The 20,192-nt window shown below is 34.6% G+C and overlaps 2 protein-coding genes across 3 annotated transcripts; both read left to right on the top strand.

Moving 5' to 3' along the window:
• The first annotated feature begins 536 nt into the window (after nucleotides 1-536).
• On the top strand, nucleotides 537-9,494 carry LOC144838811 (metal-response element-binding transcription factor 2-like). 2 transcript variants are annotated; one of them, XR_013611708.1, is made up of 17 exons: nucleotides 537-577; nucleotides 1,354-1,599; nucleotides 1,736-1,817; nucleotides 1,943-2,035; nucleotides 2,249-2,352; nucleotides 2,850-2,880; nucleotides 2,997-3,037; nucleotides 3,619-3,695; nucleotides 4,087-4,139; nucleotides 4,479-4,521; nucleotides 4,958-5,026; nucleotides 5,617-5,740; nucleotides 6,277-6,344; nucleotides 6,463-6,636; nucleotides 6,872-6,974; nucleotides 7,596-8,323; nucleotides 8,563-9,494. XR_013611708.1 is itself a non-coding variant. In XM_078694307.1 (16 exons), exons 2-16 carry the CDS (start codon nucleotides 1,387-1,389, stop codon nucleotides 8,145-8,147), a joined length of 1,827 nt encoding a protein of 608 aa, XP_078550433.1. In that variant the 5' UTR covers nucleotides 537-577; nucleotides 1,354-1,386; the 3' UTR covers nucleotides 8,148-9,494. The 2 variants fall into 2 exon arrangements, 1 of the variants encoding a protein (XP_078550433.1); XM_078694307.1 differs by having other exon boundaries at nucleotides 7,596-9,494.
• A 6,216-nt stretch (nucleotides 9,495-15,710) lies between these two features.
• LOC144837371 (sodium-coupled monocarboxylate transporter 1-like) lies at nucleotides 15,711-20,012 on the top strand. Its single transcript, XM_078692444.1, has 11 exons — nucleotides 15,711-15,752; nucleotides 15,872-15,923; nucleotides 16,191-16,255; nucleotides 16,438-16,583; nucleotides 16,894-17,025; nucleotides 17,668-17,791; nucleotides 18,056-18,144; nucleotides 18,866-18,978; nucleotides 19,139-19,203; nucleotides 19,453-19,539; nucleotides 19,848-20,012. The coding sequence occupies exons 1-11, from the start codon at nucleotides 15,729-15,731 to the stop codon at nucleotides 20,010-20,012; spliced, it is 1,062 nt and encodes a 353-aa protein (XP_078548570.1). The 5' UTR covers nucleotides 15,711-15,728.
• The last annotated feature ends 180 nt before the right edge of the window (nucleotides 20,013-20,192 follow it).

Here is a 20,192-nt window from a genome sequence, read left to right as displayed (position 1 = left end):
GATTTGTTTGTCTTACGTGGGTTCGTCCCACTTTTATTTCCATATACAGTACATTTCTCTGTATATGTAAAAAGGGCAGTATATTTCAATTTAAAAACGACTAAAATGCGTTTGAATCTCGGAACCAGCAACCATTATTTATAATAAAGAAGACCTACCATGAGTGATGGAAGATGCTGAAAACACTACGGCACGTTCTTAATATTTTAGCATGTCTTAGCATTTACCTCCATGGTATGAGTATGGTATGAGAAAAAGATTCTCAAAGAAAAGACTTCGATCTTCTCTATTAATCCATGGAATATAAAGAATAGCACGACATCCTAAAACTAAACAAAGGATCTCATGAATTCTCAAAGACATTATTTAATTATTCAGTTTAATACAAAACACTAACATTCGTACTAAAATATCTAACTTTTATTTTTGCCTATTATGATAAAAAGGTGATTAGCTACGTAACGCATTCAGATGACGCCACGATAAAAGGGTCAATAATATCGATATTCTGGCAACCGTAATTATTGAAGATTTCGCGGGAAATGGCGGAATTTGAGAAGTGATTGAATGAGATCGAGTAAGTTCAACTATGTTTTTTTGTGTTAATTATGTACTTTGAAGGTAATTTAGTTAATGCATAGAACATTGCTATGGTTTAAAAAATAGTTTTTAGGTCTGAACTACGTAATTAGTCCTACTCATTTATGAAATATGCGTAATTTTACTACCACTAAGCTAAGCCCAGCCAGGCCAGGATATAGTCACCACTGACTGTGTTACATGCTGGAACAAAACTGGTAGTGGTAGGTTAGGAGAGGGAGTGTGCAGAGTCTCTTGGCGTGTAGTGTAGGCCTAGATTAGGCTAGGCGATAGAAGGTAGCTAAATATAAGATACGGGCTGATTTAATGGGAAGATTATCATGCTAATTAGTAGATGAACATTCATTCATCATGATTGAAAATTGGAAATTGCATTAATAATAATATTAATAATAAATTATTAAATTATTGACATTTTTAGGACACGTTTTTGCCTTTGGACAGGAGGAGCCTGGCCTGGTACTACTACTACTACTACTAGTACTTACTAGTCCTAACCTACACTAAAAGACTAGCTACGAGGCCTACCCTGTCACAGTGTCTTTCTCTCTTCCGTAATGTAAGCCAGGCATAAGAAAACCAAAAACAAAACATAAATTTAGCATTAGTAGGCCTCTACACAGCAGAAACCCAGCAGTGCTAGCTGAATGTATGTGTATTGCATTAAAATCCTAGCCTATAGATAGTACAATTATAGCATGATGCACTACCTTCACTCTTCTTTACCTTCAAATTTTGTGATAATTTTCTTAGATAACAAGAACAAACATTAAACAAGAAAAGGTAATGATGGCTGAAATGGAAAATGTTAATGAAATGGAAAATGTTAATGAAACAATAGAGGAACCAACAAAAGAGGGACCAACGAAAGAGGAACCAACGAAGGAGGAAGCGTCAACTAGTCAAGCTCAATCACCCACGTCATGTACGTACTCTGAAGGAATGGAAGTGTTAGCAAGATGGACGGATGGCCTATCATACCTTGGTACAATACAAAAGGTAAGCCTACCACAAACCTGTAGAAGTTATATAAAAGTGTACATACTTTTCACTACTAGTAACTAGTATCTCAGAAAACCATTCATTTGGATTTACAGTGCCATTATAAAATATTTTCTTATTTTTTTCTTCATAGGTGGAATCCGACCTTGGCAAATGTTTTGTTACTTTTGAAGATAACTCTGAACATTGGGTTCTATATAAAGATCTACAAAAAGGTTTGTGATGTGTTGTTGCAGTTGCTGAATCTACTTCTAAGACTAATCTTAAAGGGTAGCCCCAGGACCATTAGGACTAATCATAAACATTGATAAAAATAATAACCTTACTTATTTTTTATTAGGTGTGCAGATGGGAGAAATCACATGTACGTTGTGTCATAGTGGTGAATCTGTTTTGCCAAATGAAATAGTTCTCTGTGATCACTGTGGTCTAGGTAAGTTACACATGGGCCTTGTGACTAACTTAAGACCTATGTTAAATAGAACTAGGAAAGATACACATTGGCATTAGTAACTTAGACATAGGCTTTAACCTATGTTACATGGGCCTGGGTGAGTTACACAATAGCCTTACGTACAGTATTAAGTGGGTTACATGCTGGAAAGCGCAATTAATGGTAATGTGGTTTTTTTTATATCTTCACCAGGTTATCATCAAAACTGCCATCAACCTACAATAGAGCACAAAGTGTTGCTATCAGAGGATGAACCATGGATCTGTCGTCAGTGCGTATTTGTCACGTCACAGAAGGTAAACAATATGTTTCAGTTGCTCAAATAGAGCAAATCCCTTTTTAGTATAACTGCCATCTGGCTGAACAGATAATATGAATAATATCTCAAATTTAATTCAAATTATCTTTACCTATTCTTCTGGAAATTCATTTATTACATATATAAATATATATAACAATAGAGGTAAAAAAAAACAGGTAAAATGTACAGACTAAGAAGAAACAGACAACATCAAACATGAAAACAAAATCTAAACAATACAAATTATAGAGTTCATTATTATTTACGTTTTAAAACTTGAATAAAAGTCTCATGGCAGTTGTAATTGCTTAAGGGCAAAATGATTTAACTTCATCTAATTTAATATAATTTGTAACAGAAAGTTTAAATAAACAAACATCCTTGTCAAGTATGTCACTGTTTTGTTTACTACATGTACAGTTTGTTTTAAATGTCAATGTATAACACATGTTCTCAAGTGAGTTTTTGAATACATGTTTGTTTACTCATTAGGTTGGTGGCGCTACACGTAGGGGATCAGCAGGCAAGTAAATATTGCAATTCCCGATAACATTTCCAATTTAAACTTTTATTCTAACTTTTTAGTTTATTACTTAAAAGAATGGATATTTAACTTTATAAATCTTTTTAAAAATTTAGCAAAAGTATTTCAAGAAATGAAACGGTCTTTGCCATATAGGGTAAGATTTTATTATCATCGTCATCATTATCATCATGATTCATTATTGTCATTATCATCACTATCATCTTCATTAATATCATTGTCATTATCAGCATGATTCATTATTGTCATTGTCATCACTATCATCTTCATTATTATCATTGTCATTATCAGCATGATTCATTATTGTCATTATCATCACTATCATCTTCATTATTATCATCGTCATCATTATCAGCATGATTCATTATTGTCATTATTATTCCTATAATCTTCATTATTATCATTGTCATCATTATCAGCATGATTCATTATTGTTATCATTACTATCATCTTCATTATTATCATCATTATCAGCATGATTCATTATTGTCAGTATCATTCCTATCATCTTCATTATTATTGTTATCATCATTATCATTGTCAGCATGATTCATTATTGTCCTCATCATTACTGTCATCGTCATCATTATCAGCATGATTGATTATTGTCATCAATACTATCGTCTTCATTATTATCCTTTTCATCATATGTCGCATATGTAACCTAAACTAGCTGTCTAGTCACACATAATATTCAAAAGCAATATTTGTTTACAGCTTGGCTCTCTTCACTGGGATAGTAACCATCGTGTGAACACAGAACAGTGTTACTGTTATTGTGGAGGGCCTGGAGAGTAAGTACTAAATGTGTACAAATTAAAAATATTTTTTTGATAATGTATTTTTTTGTTTTAATTCAAAATACCAATACAAAGTATGTGTATTTATGAAAATAACTGTTGAGTTTCTCAACATTTCGATCGATATTCTTCAATCGTCCTCGTGAGTGACATTCAAAGTATTATACGGATGCTAGTTTAGTATTAACCGATTTATCTACTGCCCTCTATGTAATGTTTTAGCCTGAATATACCATATTTATACAAATGGTCGTTTATTCCAAAAGATGTTTTATTGTGGGCGTTTATTTCAAGGAGGCATTTATTCAAACTGGGATGTTTAAATAAATATGGTAGTTTATCTAATCGATGTTTTTTCTATTTTTTTTTCACAATTCTTTTTTAGCTGGTACTTAAAAATGCTGCAATGTTGCCGATGTAAGCAGTGGTTTCACGAAGGTGAGAATTTTTTCATAATTAATTTGTAGTTTGACCTATCATAATCTTGGAGCTTATCATTATATCCTCAGTTTCCATAGAAAAAAATGGAAACTGCTATACTTGTTCCTAATTCATGACTCGTTTTATAATTGACATATAAAATGACATTACATAAGGACTGTATATTATTCATTTTGTTGGTTTTGTTTGCCTATTGTGGAATTTTATCAATGATGGCTAAGAAAAACGTTTGAATTCAGTTACTGTAAGTCTCCTTTATATAACAAACACAAATATACAAATACAATTTTTTAAATAAAAATATAATCAACTAAGTACTATTTCTATTTATTTCAGCATGTGTGCAATGTTTAGAGACGCCAATGTTATATGGTGATAGGTTAGTTCCTTTTTTTTCATTTATATTTTAGTACTTAAAATAGGTATGCATGGATTTACTGTATTTAGAAATACAGTACTGACAGAAATACAGCAACAAAAGGGCACTCAGAAAGCACAAACCTCCACCTAGGCATATGACAATTTAATGACATGTTCCCATACAGCTATGAAACCATCCTTTAAAATCTTGTGAAAATCTAGCAATAACTTTTTGAGTAATCCTGCTGACAAATATAGAAACAAACAAATACACACACAAATCGGCTATTCTGCCCGAAATAATAATTTAGCCAACTTTCTCAAATTATGGTTGATTTTAAGAATTTCTGAATTTTAGAATGCTCCTAGAATGAATCCATTGTGTGGTGTATTTTTTCAGAATTAAAATAATATTTATGAATATTAATTTCTCATTTACTCATTAAATTAAACAGGTTTTACATATTTGTTTGTTCAGTCTGCAATCAGGGACCAGAGTATTTGAAGAGACTGACATTAAAATGGTAAGAGACTGACATTAAAATGGTAAGAGACTGACATTAAAATGGTAAGAGACTGACATTAAAATGGTAAGAGACTGACATAAAATGGTAAGAGACTGACATTAAAATGGTAAGAGACTGACATTAAAATGGTAAGAGACTGACATTAAAATGGTAAGAGACTGACATTAAAATGGTAAGAGACTGAAATTAAAATGGTAAGAGACTGACATTAAAATGGTAAGGAGGTTGATGTTATGTTTCATTTGCCTTCTCATGTGTGGACATCTATTTCATATAACAACCCAACATAAGCATAAATGAACCCTGGCCTTCATTTAATATCACACCTACAAATTTTTCTAAATGCCTCTACAAATTTTTCTAAATACCTAAAAATAATCAAATTCTGTATACCACCCAGTGGTTTCTCATTACATGAGCCTTTATTAGGACCCCAAGCACCACCAAAACTATCTAGTTCCATTTAACAAACAAACACCTCTGCAAAATGCTCTCAGAAACTACTGGTTAATAGACATACGACTAGATCAAAAACATAACTTAATTACATAATTTGAATATTTATATATATTATTTGTTTTATTCAGGGCCGACGTTGCACACCTCGTTTTATACAATCTCACATTATTACACAAGAAAAAATATTATGATATTGAAGAAGAGATAATTCCTTTCTTAAATGAAATTTGGGACAGACTACAAGCTCCAAATGTAAGTTGGTTGAACTCTTAGTTTAACGTTCACACTATTACAGAAAATCTATAGCTTTTCACTATTCAGATATGTTTATGACTATTCTTAAGCTCTGTCTACACTATCAATAGTTTGAAAAGAAAATTTGTGCCCAAATATGGTAGTAATATTTCCAAGTATGGTAGTGATATGACATCATCATGTCCATATATGGGCACATCACATTTTGTTGTCGCATAAAGTTTGATAGTGTAGACAAGTCTTTAGTGCTTGTTCACACTAGGGGCATAGATTACAAACCATTAGGAAACAAAGATGTATTATATGTTGTTATCTAACTGTGCATGTTGAAGAGATCTAGTAGCTGTTCGAACTCCTCGCTGTTCGAACTCCTCGCTGTTTTTGAGCAGTGCAAACCCTTTTGCAAGCTGTTTTAGCAGCTTGTGAATGACCAATCCATTCGTAAACTGTGATATTATGTAGTAACTAGATAACTTAACATTTAAATGATGCCATTTTTCTTATTATTTATTGGATTGAACTTTTTATTTCAGCTACCAAATAGTTCAAGACTTGAAAGACCTAAATGTATATTAGGTGCTCTATCATCGTCAAAAAATAAGTAAGAATTTCTTTTGGTGAAAAAATGTAGTATTTGTACAAATAAATTTGCCATGTGTAAAACAACCTTATCATTTCCTTATATAATATGTGTTCCTTTGTTTGTAATTCTACACAAGATTTCGTTGTGGAAAAGAAGTTAAAAAGAAGAAAACCATTTGGGGGTTAAGGATCCGTACACCGCCTATTCAACCCCAAGTAGTCTTGCCAGCGATTGGACAGATCACAGAGGAAGTTATGAATGACCTTCAGATGAAAGGTCGAAAGGTTGTGACCTTTGTTCCAGTTCAAAGGTATAATATTTTTGTATTGTATTTTTTGTAAAAATGTGAAATATCCAAATACATTTTTCCAGTATTTGAACATAATCAAAGGATGATAAAATAAAATTAGAACGTTTTTCTAATTAAACTTTTTAATTGTTTTAAATAAACTTTTTATTATTTTTATTTGAAATTGTTTAATATTTTTAATTAAACTCCTAAATACTTTTTATTAAACTTTTTAATATTTCTAACCTTTTGATAGCAACTCGCCGGTACCGTTATCGCGCAAAAGAAAATCTAAAGAACAGATTGATAAACGTATGAAGAAGGCCAAGAAAACGCAGGACGAAGCTGCCCCTAATAAGGTATGACATTGTCTCCAATTATAGACCACTTTTGTGTTCTGGGCACGGTAAATCATTGATATCTTAAGAAAAGTCCAAATTGAATATTCAAAGGCCAAGTATTCATTAGTATTTATTTATTATTCATGTTAAACATGCATCTATGAATATATTTTTAAATTGTTGGAGTTTCTTCAAGTTAAAATGCAGATAAATTACAATTAAAAAACCCTCTTCCATTAAAAGTTAGTACATAGAAAACATGTAAAACAAAAAAAAATGTAAAATGCATAAAGAAAAACCAGTAAAACACATAAAAAAACAAGTGAAACATATATTTTTTTAAAAGAAAAATAAAAGACATTAAAAGACAAGTGAAACACCAAAAAATAACAAGTAATACAAACAAATTTGTAAAGGTTTTTAAATAGTTGTGGAGCTGTCTTCTAATCCTGACTTAGTGCCAGGGTTGACTCTTTCAACTCCACTCCCTAAGCCTCAAATGAGACTTAGTTTATAAGCACGATAAATTATAAAATAGTTTATCCATCCTGTAATTGGTGATTTTCTCACTGTTTGATGCATAAACCAATTTTAAACAAAAATTCTAATAAATAAATAATTTTTAATCTGTATTTTCAGACTTCAATCATTCCTCATGGAAAAAAATCAAATAATATTCTAAATGGAAGATGTAACATAAACAGTTTCCTTAACTCCATTCCGCTTGGCGGACCATCTGTGTTAGACTCCATTCAGCCACTAGAAACATTCCAATGCGGTGACATTTTGTTGCCTGCAACGACCTATGCAATCAGCACAAGTACATCTGAAAGTAGTTCTGTCGTATCAATGGCTAGCATTACGAATTCGGAAAATGGTTTCAGAAGAAAAAAAAGGCAAAGAAAATGGAAGAAATATGACCCGAATGATGAACTTGAAACAGCTCACTTTAACGGCGAAGTTAATGATATGAAGTCGAGTGTTGACGATAATTTTACTTTAGTTAATCCGAGAGTAAATGGATTTACGGAAACGCCACAATCTATGGCTGATCTAAAAAAATCAATTCAATCGTACTTCGGTGTTGAAAGTCGAATGGCTTCGGGAGAACAATATACGGTTCACGGAAAGAGAACAACAGACGATGGACAAGTAGAATATCTTATCGAATGGGATTCTTGCCCTCCATAGCTCAGAGAAATATTTTTTCAATAATTATTAAATGCATACAACGTCTCATCGTGCCTTATTATAACAAATTAATTATACTTTTTTATATATAAAACCAAATAAGTGATAAATTGTAGATTTTGCAAAAGATACCCGAATTTCTATTTATAGGTACTACTAGACATTTTTATATGATAGTTAAATCTGCCCCAGAAAAAAAAGACCTGATCATTAGTTAATTTTATTTATGGGGGTGGGGGAGTTGAAGACTTGGCAGATAGAGACAACATTGAACGTTAAAGGCTAGCTCCTAATTTTAAATTGCCTTTGTTATAAAATAATTATTTACGATCATCAGTAATACTCCAGTCCCATTTTTTTTAAATAGGAAGGAAAAAAACAAATAATTTTTTTTTTTATGGTGGGTGAGGATGAGGTTGGTCTTCCAAAGGAACTTGAAATTAAAATAATTCCATTATTCCATTTCAAACCAAAAAAATTTGTTGCTGCGAAAATGCTCTCTGAATTTTTCATTTTCAAAAATTATGAATTATTATAAATGCTAGGGAGTTAAAGGACAACTTTAACGAGAACCATATTTTTACAACGTATTAGGGATGTACATATTATGATTTCAGAACAATCGCGAGATTTAGGATATTGTCGTACAGCCGTCGCCGTAAATTGCTGTGACGTCACAAGTGCGTGGCAAATTTTACGTCATGAGTTTTCACTGTTGTTAACATACAAGAGATAGGTACCGTCACTTCAATTGCTAATTTGACCTGTGTTAGGCTTAAATTTGCCAAAATGTTTAGTCTGGTATTTTGAAAAAACACTTCATTATCCAGATAGGCAAAAGAAAAAATAAAAAAATTCAACATTTATATTTTTTATGATTTATTTAAAAAGTGTGTTTACTAGAAATGTTAGCCCTAATGCGTTGTTACAATTTGGTTCTCGGTCAAGTTGTCCTTTAACAACTCCCTAGAAATACATTATTGTTCCTTGCAAAATGGTTTTAATTGCTTGTTGTAGGCCTATGTTATATACTACATCAGTACTACTCAATGTGTATTCATTAGGCTGGTGCACACTAAAGTGATGCCCATCTATTCTGCTAAGAACAAATATGAATCGCTTTAGTGTACACCAACCATAAACAGACCCAGTGTTAGTCTGTCTGCCTTTTCCAATAGTATGCCTATTCTCTTGGCTAGGCCCGGAGCTAAAAATGTAAACCTAAATTTAGTCACAGCTTAGCTTTTGCAATTTAAATCAAATGCGAATGTTCAGGTTATTATAAATAATTGTATTACGGTTTAATAAATTGTATTTAGTCATTTTGAACTAAATTCATTTTCATAATTATAGTTTTGCATCTAAGGCCTTTTAAATTGTGATTTAATAAAGCTTGGTTTTACCACTAAAAGCCACATTGCAATACGCACGTGCAACGCAAGTAATTCGCCAGTTTGAATGATACATCGCTTGTGATTGGTCAAATTAGTTGTGTCGTATGTCGTTGTGTCATGTAGTGGGAGGAACCAAGCTTTAATAACTTACATTTAGTTCTAGAAATGCCATAGAGGTATTATAGAACTAGAGAGTCAACTCCGGAAATATTTATTTATAATCGGTTCTATTATTAAATGTTTGAACATAGATAGTGCGGCCTATTTAAGGATTTCCCACCCGTTCCGTTGACTCTCTAATTGTAATACCCACTGTGAAGAAAATAGGAAGTAGGTTAGAAACTAATTGGCTTCATTCACTTTCCCCAAATGTATGTTACTGAAGCTACCACAATGGCAAAAGATGTGTAAGCATGCGCAAATGCGATTGGTTCACACCGCTTGCTATCCTTGGTAAGCTGGTTCATACCAAGGCAATCTAACATGACGCTGAGCTCGCTTTGCCAAGATAGGAACTCGTAACAGTCTTTTGATCTTATGTCTGGCTGAGACAAAGACCGTACTATGCATGCACTGTGTACATATTCTCCGCGGCGCGCGGTGTTAAAGGAGTGGAAATGATCGGTCGCAGCCACAGATAAACCATTTGATCTCCGGACTGGTTCACTTGTAGAACAAAAAGAACAAAGTGGTATAGCAGCCTCTTTTCAATATTTACAGTTTTATTTTAGCACGAATAGCAATACTGTATGTTGGTAAGTATACATAGATACATTTAAATACTGTGTATTATTAACACAATAACGAGCTCAGACACTCGACGTAACACTGACGTCACCGTCTTAAGTCCCCTACTTGACGGCTGATATTTTACAACTGTCGAGATTTAATCTTAAGTATTGTTCAATCATTTGTTTAGAGAAGGCCTACTCAAACTGTATGAGTAGGCCTATAACGTGCCTAATGTGTATAGCCTAGGCTATTATATACTGTACATCTGTTATGTTACGGTATTACCGTAAACATCTGTTTAGTAGTAGTGTTTAGTCCTATGAGTGAGATGAGTATAACATGATTGTTTAATGTGAGTTTACGAACCGTAGGCGTAAACCTTTGTTTATGAGGTCCTACTTAAGTTCTATGAGTATAACATGTTTAATGTGTATAGCCATTATATAGTATATATTATATTGTATAGTTACGTAAAGATTTGTTTAGGACGTCCTACTCAAATTATAATGAGTATAACTTGTTTAATCTGTTACAGCACATACACTATCGCATTATATACAGTCATGTGGTTAAAGAAAATTAAGCGTGTCTTCTTGAAAGAATTGTTCCACATATTCTGACTGACAATTGTTACTTATCAGGTATATCTTTTTGTGTCTTTTTTTTTTTTGGTCTTTAAAAAGTATGTTTCCGTTAGGCAATGCGTTTACATTTTATGAATATAACGGCCCACGGCAAAATGTCCAAATAACTATCTCTTCACTTTTTCGCAGATTCTCCGCCATCGATGAACAGTAGCGAAATCCGGCATTGCTGATCTCTTGGAAGAACCTTCGGAACGAGTCGTCACATTTACAGATTCCAGGACGGAGTGACTCCTTATCTAATTTACACACGTTACAAATGAGTCTGTTATCGTTATCTCGGTTCAACTTTGGCATCGCTCGCATGACATCGGAATCTGTGTACCCATACCATTCGGTAAGTCCGCCCCAATGTTTGCGCTGTTCTAATTCAAACGTTACATTTTTGTTAAATAGTCCACGGCTTTCTTTAGCCGCTAAGATGGCTTCTGATAATTGTTCGATTTGGTAAAAGTCTGCTTCGGCTTCGAGGAGATCCCATTCGGAGAAGTGGTCCGGTAGGCAAAGTTGTGCGGTACGCAAAAAGTTTAAAATGTACCGAAATATCTTGCCGTCGCGATCAATGACGTAACTACCGCGGTTGTCTTTCACTGGCGGGAAACGACCGCTGAACATGCTACCGATCATGGAATCCGGGTACATCGTTAACGTCGAAACATTGGTTACGTAATGCTTGCCGCCAACGTTTAAGTTGATGATTTGATCGGTTTTCATCTTCTGCTGAGAACCAAAGTTTGAAATGTATATCCGGTAGGCCTCCACTTGCAACCTAAATAAAACAAACATATTTAAATGTATCAATTTTATGTTATTTAAAATGTAGACAACATTGCTGTAAAAACGATAAGAATTGAATTAACTTATGGCGAACTAATTTAACTGGCTCAATATAGGTATCAGGGGGAAAATGGCAAAATCAGCACTGTGATCATGTTACAAGAGTTGTCAAAACAATATAGATTATCTGATAAACTCCTAGAAAGTAAGAAACCTTCTGCCATTTGTCCCCTGACTGGTATGTATTATGTAGTGTATAGGCTGACATTTTTATTCAAATTTGAATTCCAACATTCTACCCTGGCACCCGTTCGGGTTTAGTCATTTACCCGGTAAGTTGTCCAGTCACGATATGAAGCAAATTTAGTATAGCGCGTAGAGAAATAACGGACAAATTTGTGTTGTCTGTTCGTTTTAAAAAATCTCCACAATATTGCACAAAAATAGAAATCTTCATAAGTGCAACAACGATTACCACAGTCCTGACATTTTTCACAAATTAGTATTACGGTACCATGGCAACAGACGTTTTCACAATGATGGATGAGAAAGGTATTATAGGTTTATACGACATTACAATCATTGAGACGCGTGTAATAATATTATTGAATAAATATTGTGATTTTACTATATACTTCCCCTTCTAAGTTGGGTCCAGGATCGAATCCATATTTTAAAATGGGGATAGGTATGCAGGAGGGAGGGGGTGGGGATTTGGGGCGCTGAGAAGGATGGGGATTAAAAATTGTAATATGAATTGCTGAACATTATTACTGCGTTTTATCTTTTGTATGGTTAATTATGTTACCCACGCTTGCTGCTTTGTAATGTAATGGTGTGGGGTGGGGGGAGATGTTGTGGTAGGGGGAAGGCGAATACAGTACAAAGATTCATACCGTCACATTATTATTAACTGAAGTGTGAATTAATTTTGGCAATTTATCAGAACTCGTGAGCCTCATTAAATATCGGAAATTGAAATGCAAAAGCCATTTTGCTTCAAATATATTAAGTCGGGACTCTCGATCCATTTTTATTTTAAACACAATCAAAGGTTACATAATTCCCTGTTATATTATCTTATCATAACAAATCCATTCACGCGCTGCTCCGACAAATCAATAACAGAGCTGACCATGTATTAATTTCACCAGTCAGACGTGATGTTGGCCATAATAGGATTTCAAAGCTATTTTTAATATTTGAGTTCATACAAAGTTCAGCGTGGAAATTTAAAATGCGCCTGAAGGACGGCTTTGTGCATGCCCCATCCCTCTAAATTTAGCCTACTAGTAAAACAGGAAATTTTTCAATACACATGATTTAACATGGTAAGGTAGAAGGTAAAGGTCCCGTATTCAATTCTGAACACTTAGGGGTAATGAGCTGTTAGGAGCTCATTTGAGAAGCCTCGAAATTATGTAGTAGTAGGGTCACGCCGCCTTATCCTCCTTTGTATTTTCAACCAGGTACTCATTTACAGCTGAGTAGACTGGGAGTTTCGGAAATTGAACTCAGGTCTCTCTGTGTGACAGTCTAGTGTCCAAACCACTCGACTATCCAACTCCTTTAAAATGTTAACTGAATCAAACATTCGCGCCGGTAACAGTCAACACGTGCTATAAATAGGAGGCATGTAGCCTATATGTAGACCTATAGACACGCATCACTAAATATAAAGTTTGTTAACCAGAAATATACGAACAGATCCCCGAATTAATCATTATGCGAGCTTGGGAAGGCATGGTCAACATGCAATAGTTATGACGTACTACACAATAATAACAATAACTAATTTAAGTTACCTCTGGGAAATAATTCCACCCCCCCCCCCCTCCCCCTATTCCCGGTACATTTGTTCCAAGTCCAAAAGTGTACAACAAAGAATTAAGTACAGAAATACATTTATTCTAAATCTAAAATTTTTTCAAGAGAAGACAAAAAAAAATGTATTTACCTAAGTATAGTATTATTAAGTCTGTTTTTCTCTCATTGACCAGCTTTATGTCCATACAATCACTGCGGAATGTCTGTCTGTAAGAATTGATATTATTAGTAAACTGTATTTATACAGACATTTTGTAAAGACAGTGTGTGCTCTCATTGGCTGGTTCGCTAAACGTATGATACAGCTTCACCTACTTGAGTACGGTGCAAAACATGTCTGTAATTTTCCATTACCTTGTTTGACCTGATCAGCTGTAAGCTACTACACAATATCCATATCTTGTTTTATTTCGTTGTAGACATGCCAGTATATTGATTGCTATCGATTTTAAATATTGTTATAGGCCTATACTTGATTAATTATATTAACCTTTTAGCATGAATATTCATGGTTTCGAGGAATCAAGGTGCCAGTCGTTCATTTTTAATATTCACGAGGTCTCTCTTCAAATTACCGGAAAATTATTCCCCTTTGTATGATATTTCCTGTATAAAGTTCATTATATAAGATAATAGTAAACATGATGACATCAAAATATAGCTATCATGCAAGCAAACAAGACGGATCGTGGCCACATTCCCCGTCTCTAGCACCTCGATCAGTCTGTTGCACACTGTTGGGTGAGGGGAGGGGAGAGATCCCGCTGCCCCGCTCCATCTAATCATTCTAAGAAAACAATATATAGGCCCTATCTATAAAATCTTATTTCAGCCCGATTTAGACCTACTTTTTTCCGTCAGATGCTTTTCGCTTCAAATCCTATCCGCTGTTTTCTTTTGTCGCGGTTGAATCTGAAGCCAGTTGTATCAGACTTTGGACTTATAGGCCATAATCGAAAATAAACGAATATAAACAACATTCTTTCATTTTGTTATGGACGTCAGTGTTTTGGCGGCACAGTAAACTATTAGACCTGAAAATGTTTAGCTTATAACTTTTGCTATGTGTTCAGCACGTGTTTTTGCCGTGGACGACTACGTTTTGTTCGGAATTGTACTATGCATATACCTTTTTTCTGGATATTATTTTGCACAGGCTAGAGGCCAGCCTCAGAATAGTGATGACTTTATGTTAGCAAGTGGTTCTTTAGGGGGCAAAGTGATATGTTTGTCTTTAGCTAGTTCAATGCTACCCGGCCTAGCTATTCTCATTTTACCTCTACAACTTTATTATAAAGGCATTGTAATTGTATTAATATGTGTCGCCTATGCAGTTGGAATTACTGTTACTTGTTTTATTTATTTACCAATCTTCTCACATCTGAAAACTAGGAGTATATTCAGTGTAAGTGAAGATTTGATTTAAATATTCAATACTTACTTTATCCAAACAAGGGGTAAAACATGCTTTTCACCGCTTTACTTATACTTAGCTCCCGCCATTAGTCTGTGTGATCAAGGCAATCTGACTGGAGATCAAAGGGTTTGGCTGCGACACGGTCAGTTCCACGATCCTTAACAACAGACATAAGATCGAATGACTGTTACGAGTTCCTATAAAGCGAGCTCAGTGTCCTGTTGTTAGATTGCCTTGGTTATAAATGCAATATTGTTACTGTGTTGTGTCATTTGATCCACCGAAAAATTTATACTCACGAATTTTTTCCCTATTTATTAATTTTTCGTTAGGTTTAAATTAAATGTTTCAGGTTAACATGTTAATAATATTGATGATAACCCCACTTTTTCGACTGTGGTAAAGCCTTGTCACACTATCAAACTAGTTTGATAAACAAAGTTTGATTTGCCCAAATATGGTAGTGATATTTTCAAATATGGTAGTGATATGACATCATCATGTCCGTATATGGACACTACATTTTAAACCCGGAGCTACACTTTAAAATTGGAATTGTTATCAATGTTATTTTATTTTAAAATTACCATATTTTAATAGATAAAATAAACGACCAGGCATATTTAAGCAATCTTTTAGTTTGAGATTAATTTTCAATGCCAGGTGCTAAAAAGGTACAATATAATTTTTTCCCGGAGTATCCCTTTAAATTCATTTTTTTTTTATGACGTCATTTTTTTTTATACAGTTTCTGAAGGTTCGTTTTTCAAGACATACACAGCTTTTAGCAATGATAATTCACTGTCTGTATTCGGTAAGTAATACATTATGAATCCAATTGCATCGTCGTAAATTGTTGCTGTAAAGTGTTGCAGAAATTGGATTGGTTGACCGTGATCCTAACTAGCATAATTTTTCTTTTTTACTTTTCAGATAACATTTTGTGTTTTGAATGCATACGTTTCAATATCAGCACTCAGTAAAGGTAGGCAATTGCAATTATTTTATTCGGCATTTATTTATTAATGAAGAAAAAACTATAATTGTTTGTAAATGATCGGATTAATTTGACTTTTAGATTTGACTATTAAGAGGGAAAATATTCTGGTCTGAAGGAGGGGGAGGTTGATTAATATTCATTCTTCCCTTGGGCTAATCTGACACCCTATTAAGATGACATTTTGAACATGTCCCCTTAATAGGGGTTCTACTGTATAGTATAACCCCATCAACATTATAATTTTTCTTATAGCTACTGGTTTTCCGTTCCAAACGGTTGTCTTGATTGGAAGTGTCACCACGTTATATTCAATTTTTGTAAGTTGGTGTTGAGATAAAACAGTACTGTAAAGGCCTATATACTGTACCTTTTAAGAATATCGTACACGTGGCTAGTACAAGCTAGTTCAGAGTCCAGTGGGAACCAGAATGCTACCGACGTTGTTGAATAATAAAAAATAACGAAAAATGTATCCCTTTTTATTTATATTCAATTGAAGGGAGGTTTGCGAGCTGTGGTTTGGAATCAAGTTTTTCAGTACTTCATTGTGTGTATCGGACTTACGGGATTCGTCATTAAGGGACTCGTACAACAAGGATTATCAATATTCACGTCATTCAGTAATCTTGGTGACGCTAGTCAAAGGTATGACCACTAATATTTTTACTTTAAATGACACAATGTAGGCTTACAAATCGAATATTTTGTTTTCTAAAGCACTCTAGTCCAAGTAGAACTCCATCTTTAAGGAACTCCGATTCCAGGTACACTTTGAGCTTGATGGGGTTGGTTACAATGTTAGCGTTTACATTAATCTATCATTGCTCTTAAAAAAACTTATTATGATATAATACCCCTTTCACACCAAAACACCGGGGCGTCAACTCCGGATTGTCTCCGGAGTTTTGCTTTTGGTGTGAAAGGTATAATATGCATTATGTCCTACTTTCTTTAGCTCAATCGTTCCAACATGGTATACCACAGTGACGTTGGTAATAGGTGGATCTATCCATGTTGTATCTGTAATAGCTGTTAATCAGTCGTACATACAACGTGCTCTCGCACTCAAACCAAATAAACGAAAACGGTAAGTGTAAACTTGTAAAAAAGTGTAATGTGCTCAAATATGGTAGTGATATGCCCAAATATGGTAGTGATATGACATCATTCTGTCCATAATACATCACATTCTTTTTGTCACAAAGTTTGATAGTGTAGACAGAGCTTTAGTTTGGAACTTTTATGCACATTTATATAAACAGTGCATAGATATGTCTGCAGATTGCTCTCTCATAACAAACAGTCCTAGGGTGGACAGTCATAGAAAAGTTATGTTTATTCTTCATCAACAAACTGCGACGTCTTTACGTACCATTGTAACTGGTTCTCGATCCGTTTTCAATGCATGCGCAGTCCCCTAGAACGCAACGTAAGGAGGTAATCGCAGTGCAAGTAATTCGACCAATCACGATACGATAGAGAAACTGTCGATTCTGATTGGTCAACAGTAATTAAGTTCACTTAGGTTGACCCTGGTCTCCCCAATTTCATTTTTTTTGTTATGTATAATATTGAAATAGACCGAATAAGATGAAGTGAAATTAAACTCACTTGCGTGTGCGTACGCCCCTGCGTTGCTTCCAACAAATGGAAAGCAAGTACTTTTACACAAACACAAGCGTGATTATTATGTTTATTACTAGTGGTTTATCGTTATTTATTCCTACAGGTTTTTCCTAAGTAGTTTGATTGCTTTGTCGGTGGCGTTTTTACTTTTGTTCATGTCAGCGCTAGTTATAAATGCTACAACTAAAGATTGTTCTTATGAATATCCAAGCATGCCGTTTTTGCAGGTAATCATTATTATTATTCCCACCGATATAATAGAACAATTATACAACTAATAAATTTAAATTTATATAACAAATCAATTACTATAAAACGCAAGATAGTGTGTTTGTTTGATTTAGTTTGATTCGTGCATCTTGCACGTTAACGTAAGAAATGGTGGGCTGTAATTGCCAGCTAGTGAAGTGGCCCTGCAGAGCAAAACAACCGTTATACTTCATTTGAAAATATATTGATTTAATCCTGTGTTATGGTCGGTTATTTTCTAGATACTGCCATACACAGTAACCCATGGGTTGAAACATCATCCTGGGATGCCTGGTTTCTTCCTGGCTGTCATTTTCAGTTCGTCAATGAGGTACACACCATCCAAGAGAACATGAGACGCATCACTAACATACATCAGCTTGTTACACGTTTCTAACACATTCTATGAGTCATTTCGACTAGAACGCATGAGACGCGACATGTCATCAAGGAAGCTTAAATGTTTCACGTTTAAATCAACGCTTAGGGCTCATTCTGACTAGAACACATGAGACGCGTCACGCATACGTCATATCACACTGCTTGATTACCATTTTACATCTGTAATTATTCATTTCGACTAGAACACATGAGACGCTTGAATACATCACACAGCGTGTTTCATATCAACGCTTAGGAGGACTCATTCCAACACATGAGACGCTTGAATACATCACACAGCGTGTTTCTTTATCAACGCTTAGGACGACCCTCATTCCAACACATGAAACGCTCCAATACATCACACAGCGTGTTTCTTTATCAACGCTTAGGAGACGCGTCACGAATTTCGCGTCACGTACAACACGTCACAAAGCTTGTTTCACGTTTACATCAACACTTCTCATTCAGACTAGAACACATGGGACGCGTCAAGCATACGTCACAGAGCTTGTTTACCATTTGCATCGACGCTCTAATATTCATTTCGACTATCTAAAACACATGAGACGCTCGAATACATCACACAGCGTGCTTGGACTCATTCCGTCACGCGCATCACAGAGCTTTCACTTTTTTAACTACTGTATTTTAAAAAGTGTTATTTTTAGCTTTACAGCATCGGCTCTGCATTCAATGTCAACGGTTTTTGGTGAAGACGTTATTAAGACTACGTTTAGCGAAATACGGGATTCTGTCTATCTTAATTTTCTTAAAGTTACGGGTAAGTGCTTGGAAAGGTCTTCATCAGTGGCAAAATCATGTATTTTGCCAAGCGTGAAAAATAAAACATAGGCCTACTGCATATAAATTATAGGGTCAAGTTAAACTATCATGGATGGATATAAACCATTAAATTCAGGAATTTAATTCGGTTTTTTCAGTTGTCTGTTTTGGTCTTATTGTAACCTTTGTTCCGTTGGTCATGAATGGTAATCAGGCTGAGCAAGTAAGTATGGACAACATTTAATAATGTGTTTCTAGTTTGCCATCGTCGTTATAATAAATCACAACATCTTAAGTTTAATTTTACAAAAACCGTCGTCTATTTTTCATCGTCATATTTTTGTTGACGTCACCAACTTTCTTGTCACAAGTCACTCTTCTCATTATTTTATCACAACCATTATACAATCAAAGTAATTCATTATTTCCATAACATTACCTTTATTGTTACCGAATTATTTTTCTCTTCCAGTTAGCGTTAAGTATTCCTGGCTTGTTTGGTGGACCTCTTCTTGGGTTATTTACACTTGGTATTTTCTTCTCTCGAGTAGATGGTGTGGTAGGTTTAAACTCTTTTCGCATACAATAAACATCTAAAGGCCAATTTACACAGACGAGCGGTAACGGTAATAAACAAAATAGAATTTGTTATTCCTTATGACCAATTACACAAAACGCGGAGCAGACGGACGGTTTCCGCTTAGGATAGATACAGATTCTACGTGGGACAAGCTACACGGTTTTCCGCTTACCGTTACCGCGCTCGTCTATGTAAATTGGCCTTTACGCGCACGTTTCAAGTAAACGCTGAATACATTCGCACAAGAAAATAAAAGATAATTGATATTCAGTTATTTTTATCTCTAGGCAGCATCTGTTGGTTGCGTATTCTCCATTGCTGTCAACATCTGGAGTTACACATACGGTAGTAAGATGGATGTTAACACCCTGCCTCACCTACAACTTGGCGGCTGTAACAGCACTAGAAATGGCACCTTGATATACGCACAAGCCATTTCTGATGATACGTAGGTACATTTAGCATGGCAAAGCCCACAGCTAATGTACTTTTTAAGTGTGAGAAAGAAAGGCTACATAACTGTTTACTGTATCTATTTTGTTCGGAGCGCATCAGGCTCGCGTCCCCTTATAAATTATATTTAACTTATAGATAAAAATACACAAAGCATGCCCTGCCTTGTTCGTGCCTAG

This window comes from Antedon bifida, chromosome 3 (assembly GCF_963402885.1).
Source record: "Antedon bifida chromosome 3, ecAntBifi1.1, whole genome shotgun sequence".
Lineage (NCBI taxonomy): Eukaryota > Metazoa > Echinodermata > Crinoidea > Comatulida > Antedonidae > Antedon > Antedon bifida.
Note: the sequence above shows the minus strand (reverse complement) of the source record. Positions and strands in the feature narration are given on the sequence as shown.

What these genes read in the sequence shown, in the direction of transcription:
- LOC144837371 (XM_078692444.1), top strand. Translation starts at nt 15,729, where the DNA reads ATGATAATTCACTGTCTGTATTCG. An exon ending in TAATTCACTGTCTGTATTCG is followed by an intron (nt 15,753 to 15,871) that starts GTAAGTAATACA and finishes TTTACTTTTCAG; the next exon opens with ATAACATTTTGTGTTTTGAA. An exon ending in CTTGGTGACGCTAGTCAAAG is followed by an intron (nt 16,584 to 16,893) that starts GTATGACCACTA and finishes TACTTTCTTTAG; the next exon opens with CTCAATCGTTCCAACATGGT.
- LOC144838811 (XM_078694307.1), top strand. Translation starts at nt 1,387, where the DNA reads ATGATGGCTGAAATGGAAAATGTTAATGAAATGGAAAATGTTAATGAA. An exon ending in ATATAAAGATCTACAAAAAG is followed by an intron (nt 1,818 to 1,942) that starts GTTTGTGATGTG and finishes ATTTTTTATTAG; the next exon opens with GTGTGCAGATGGGAGAAATC. An exon ending in TATTTGTCACGTCACAGAAG is followed by an intron (nt 2,353 to 2,849) that starts GTAAACAATATG and finishes TTTACTCATTAG; the next exon opens with GTTGGTGGCGCTACACGTAG.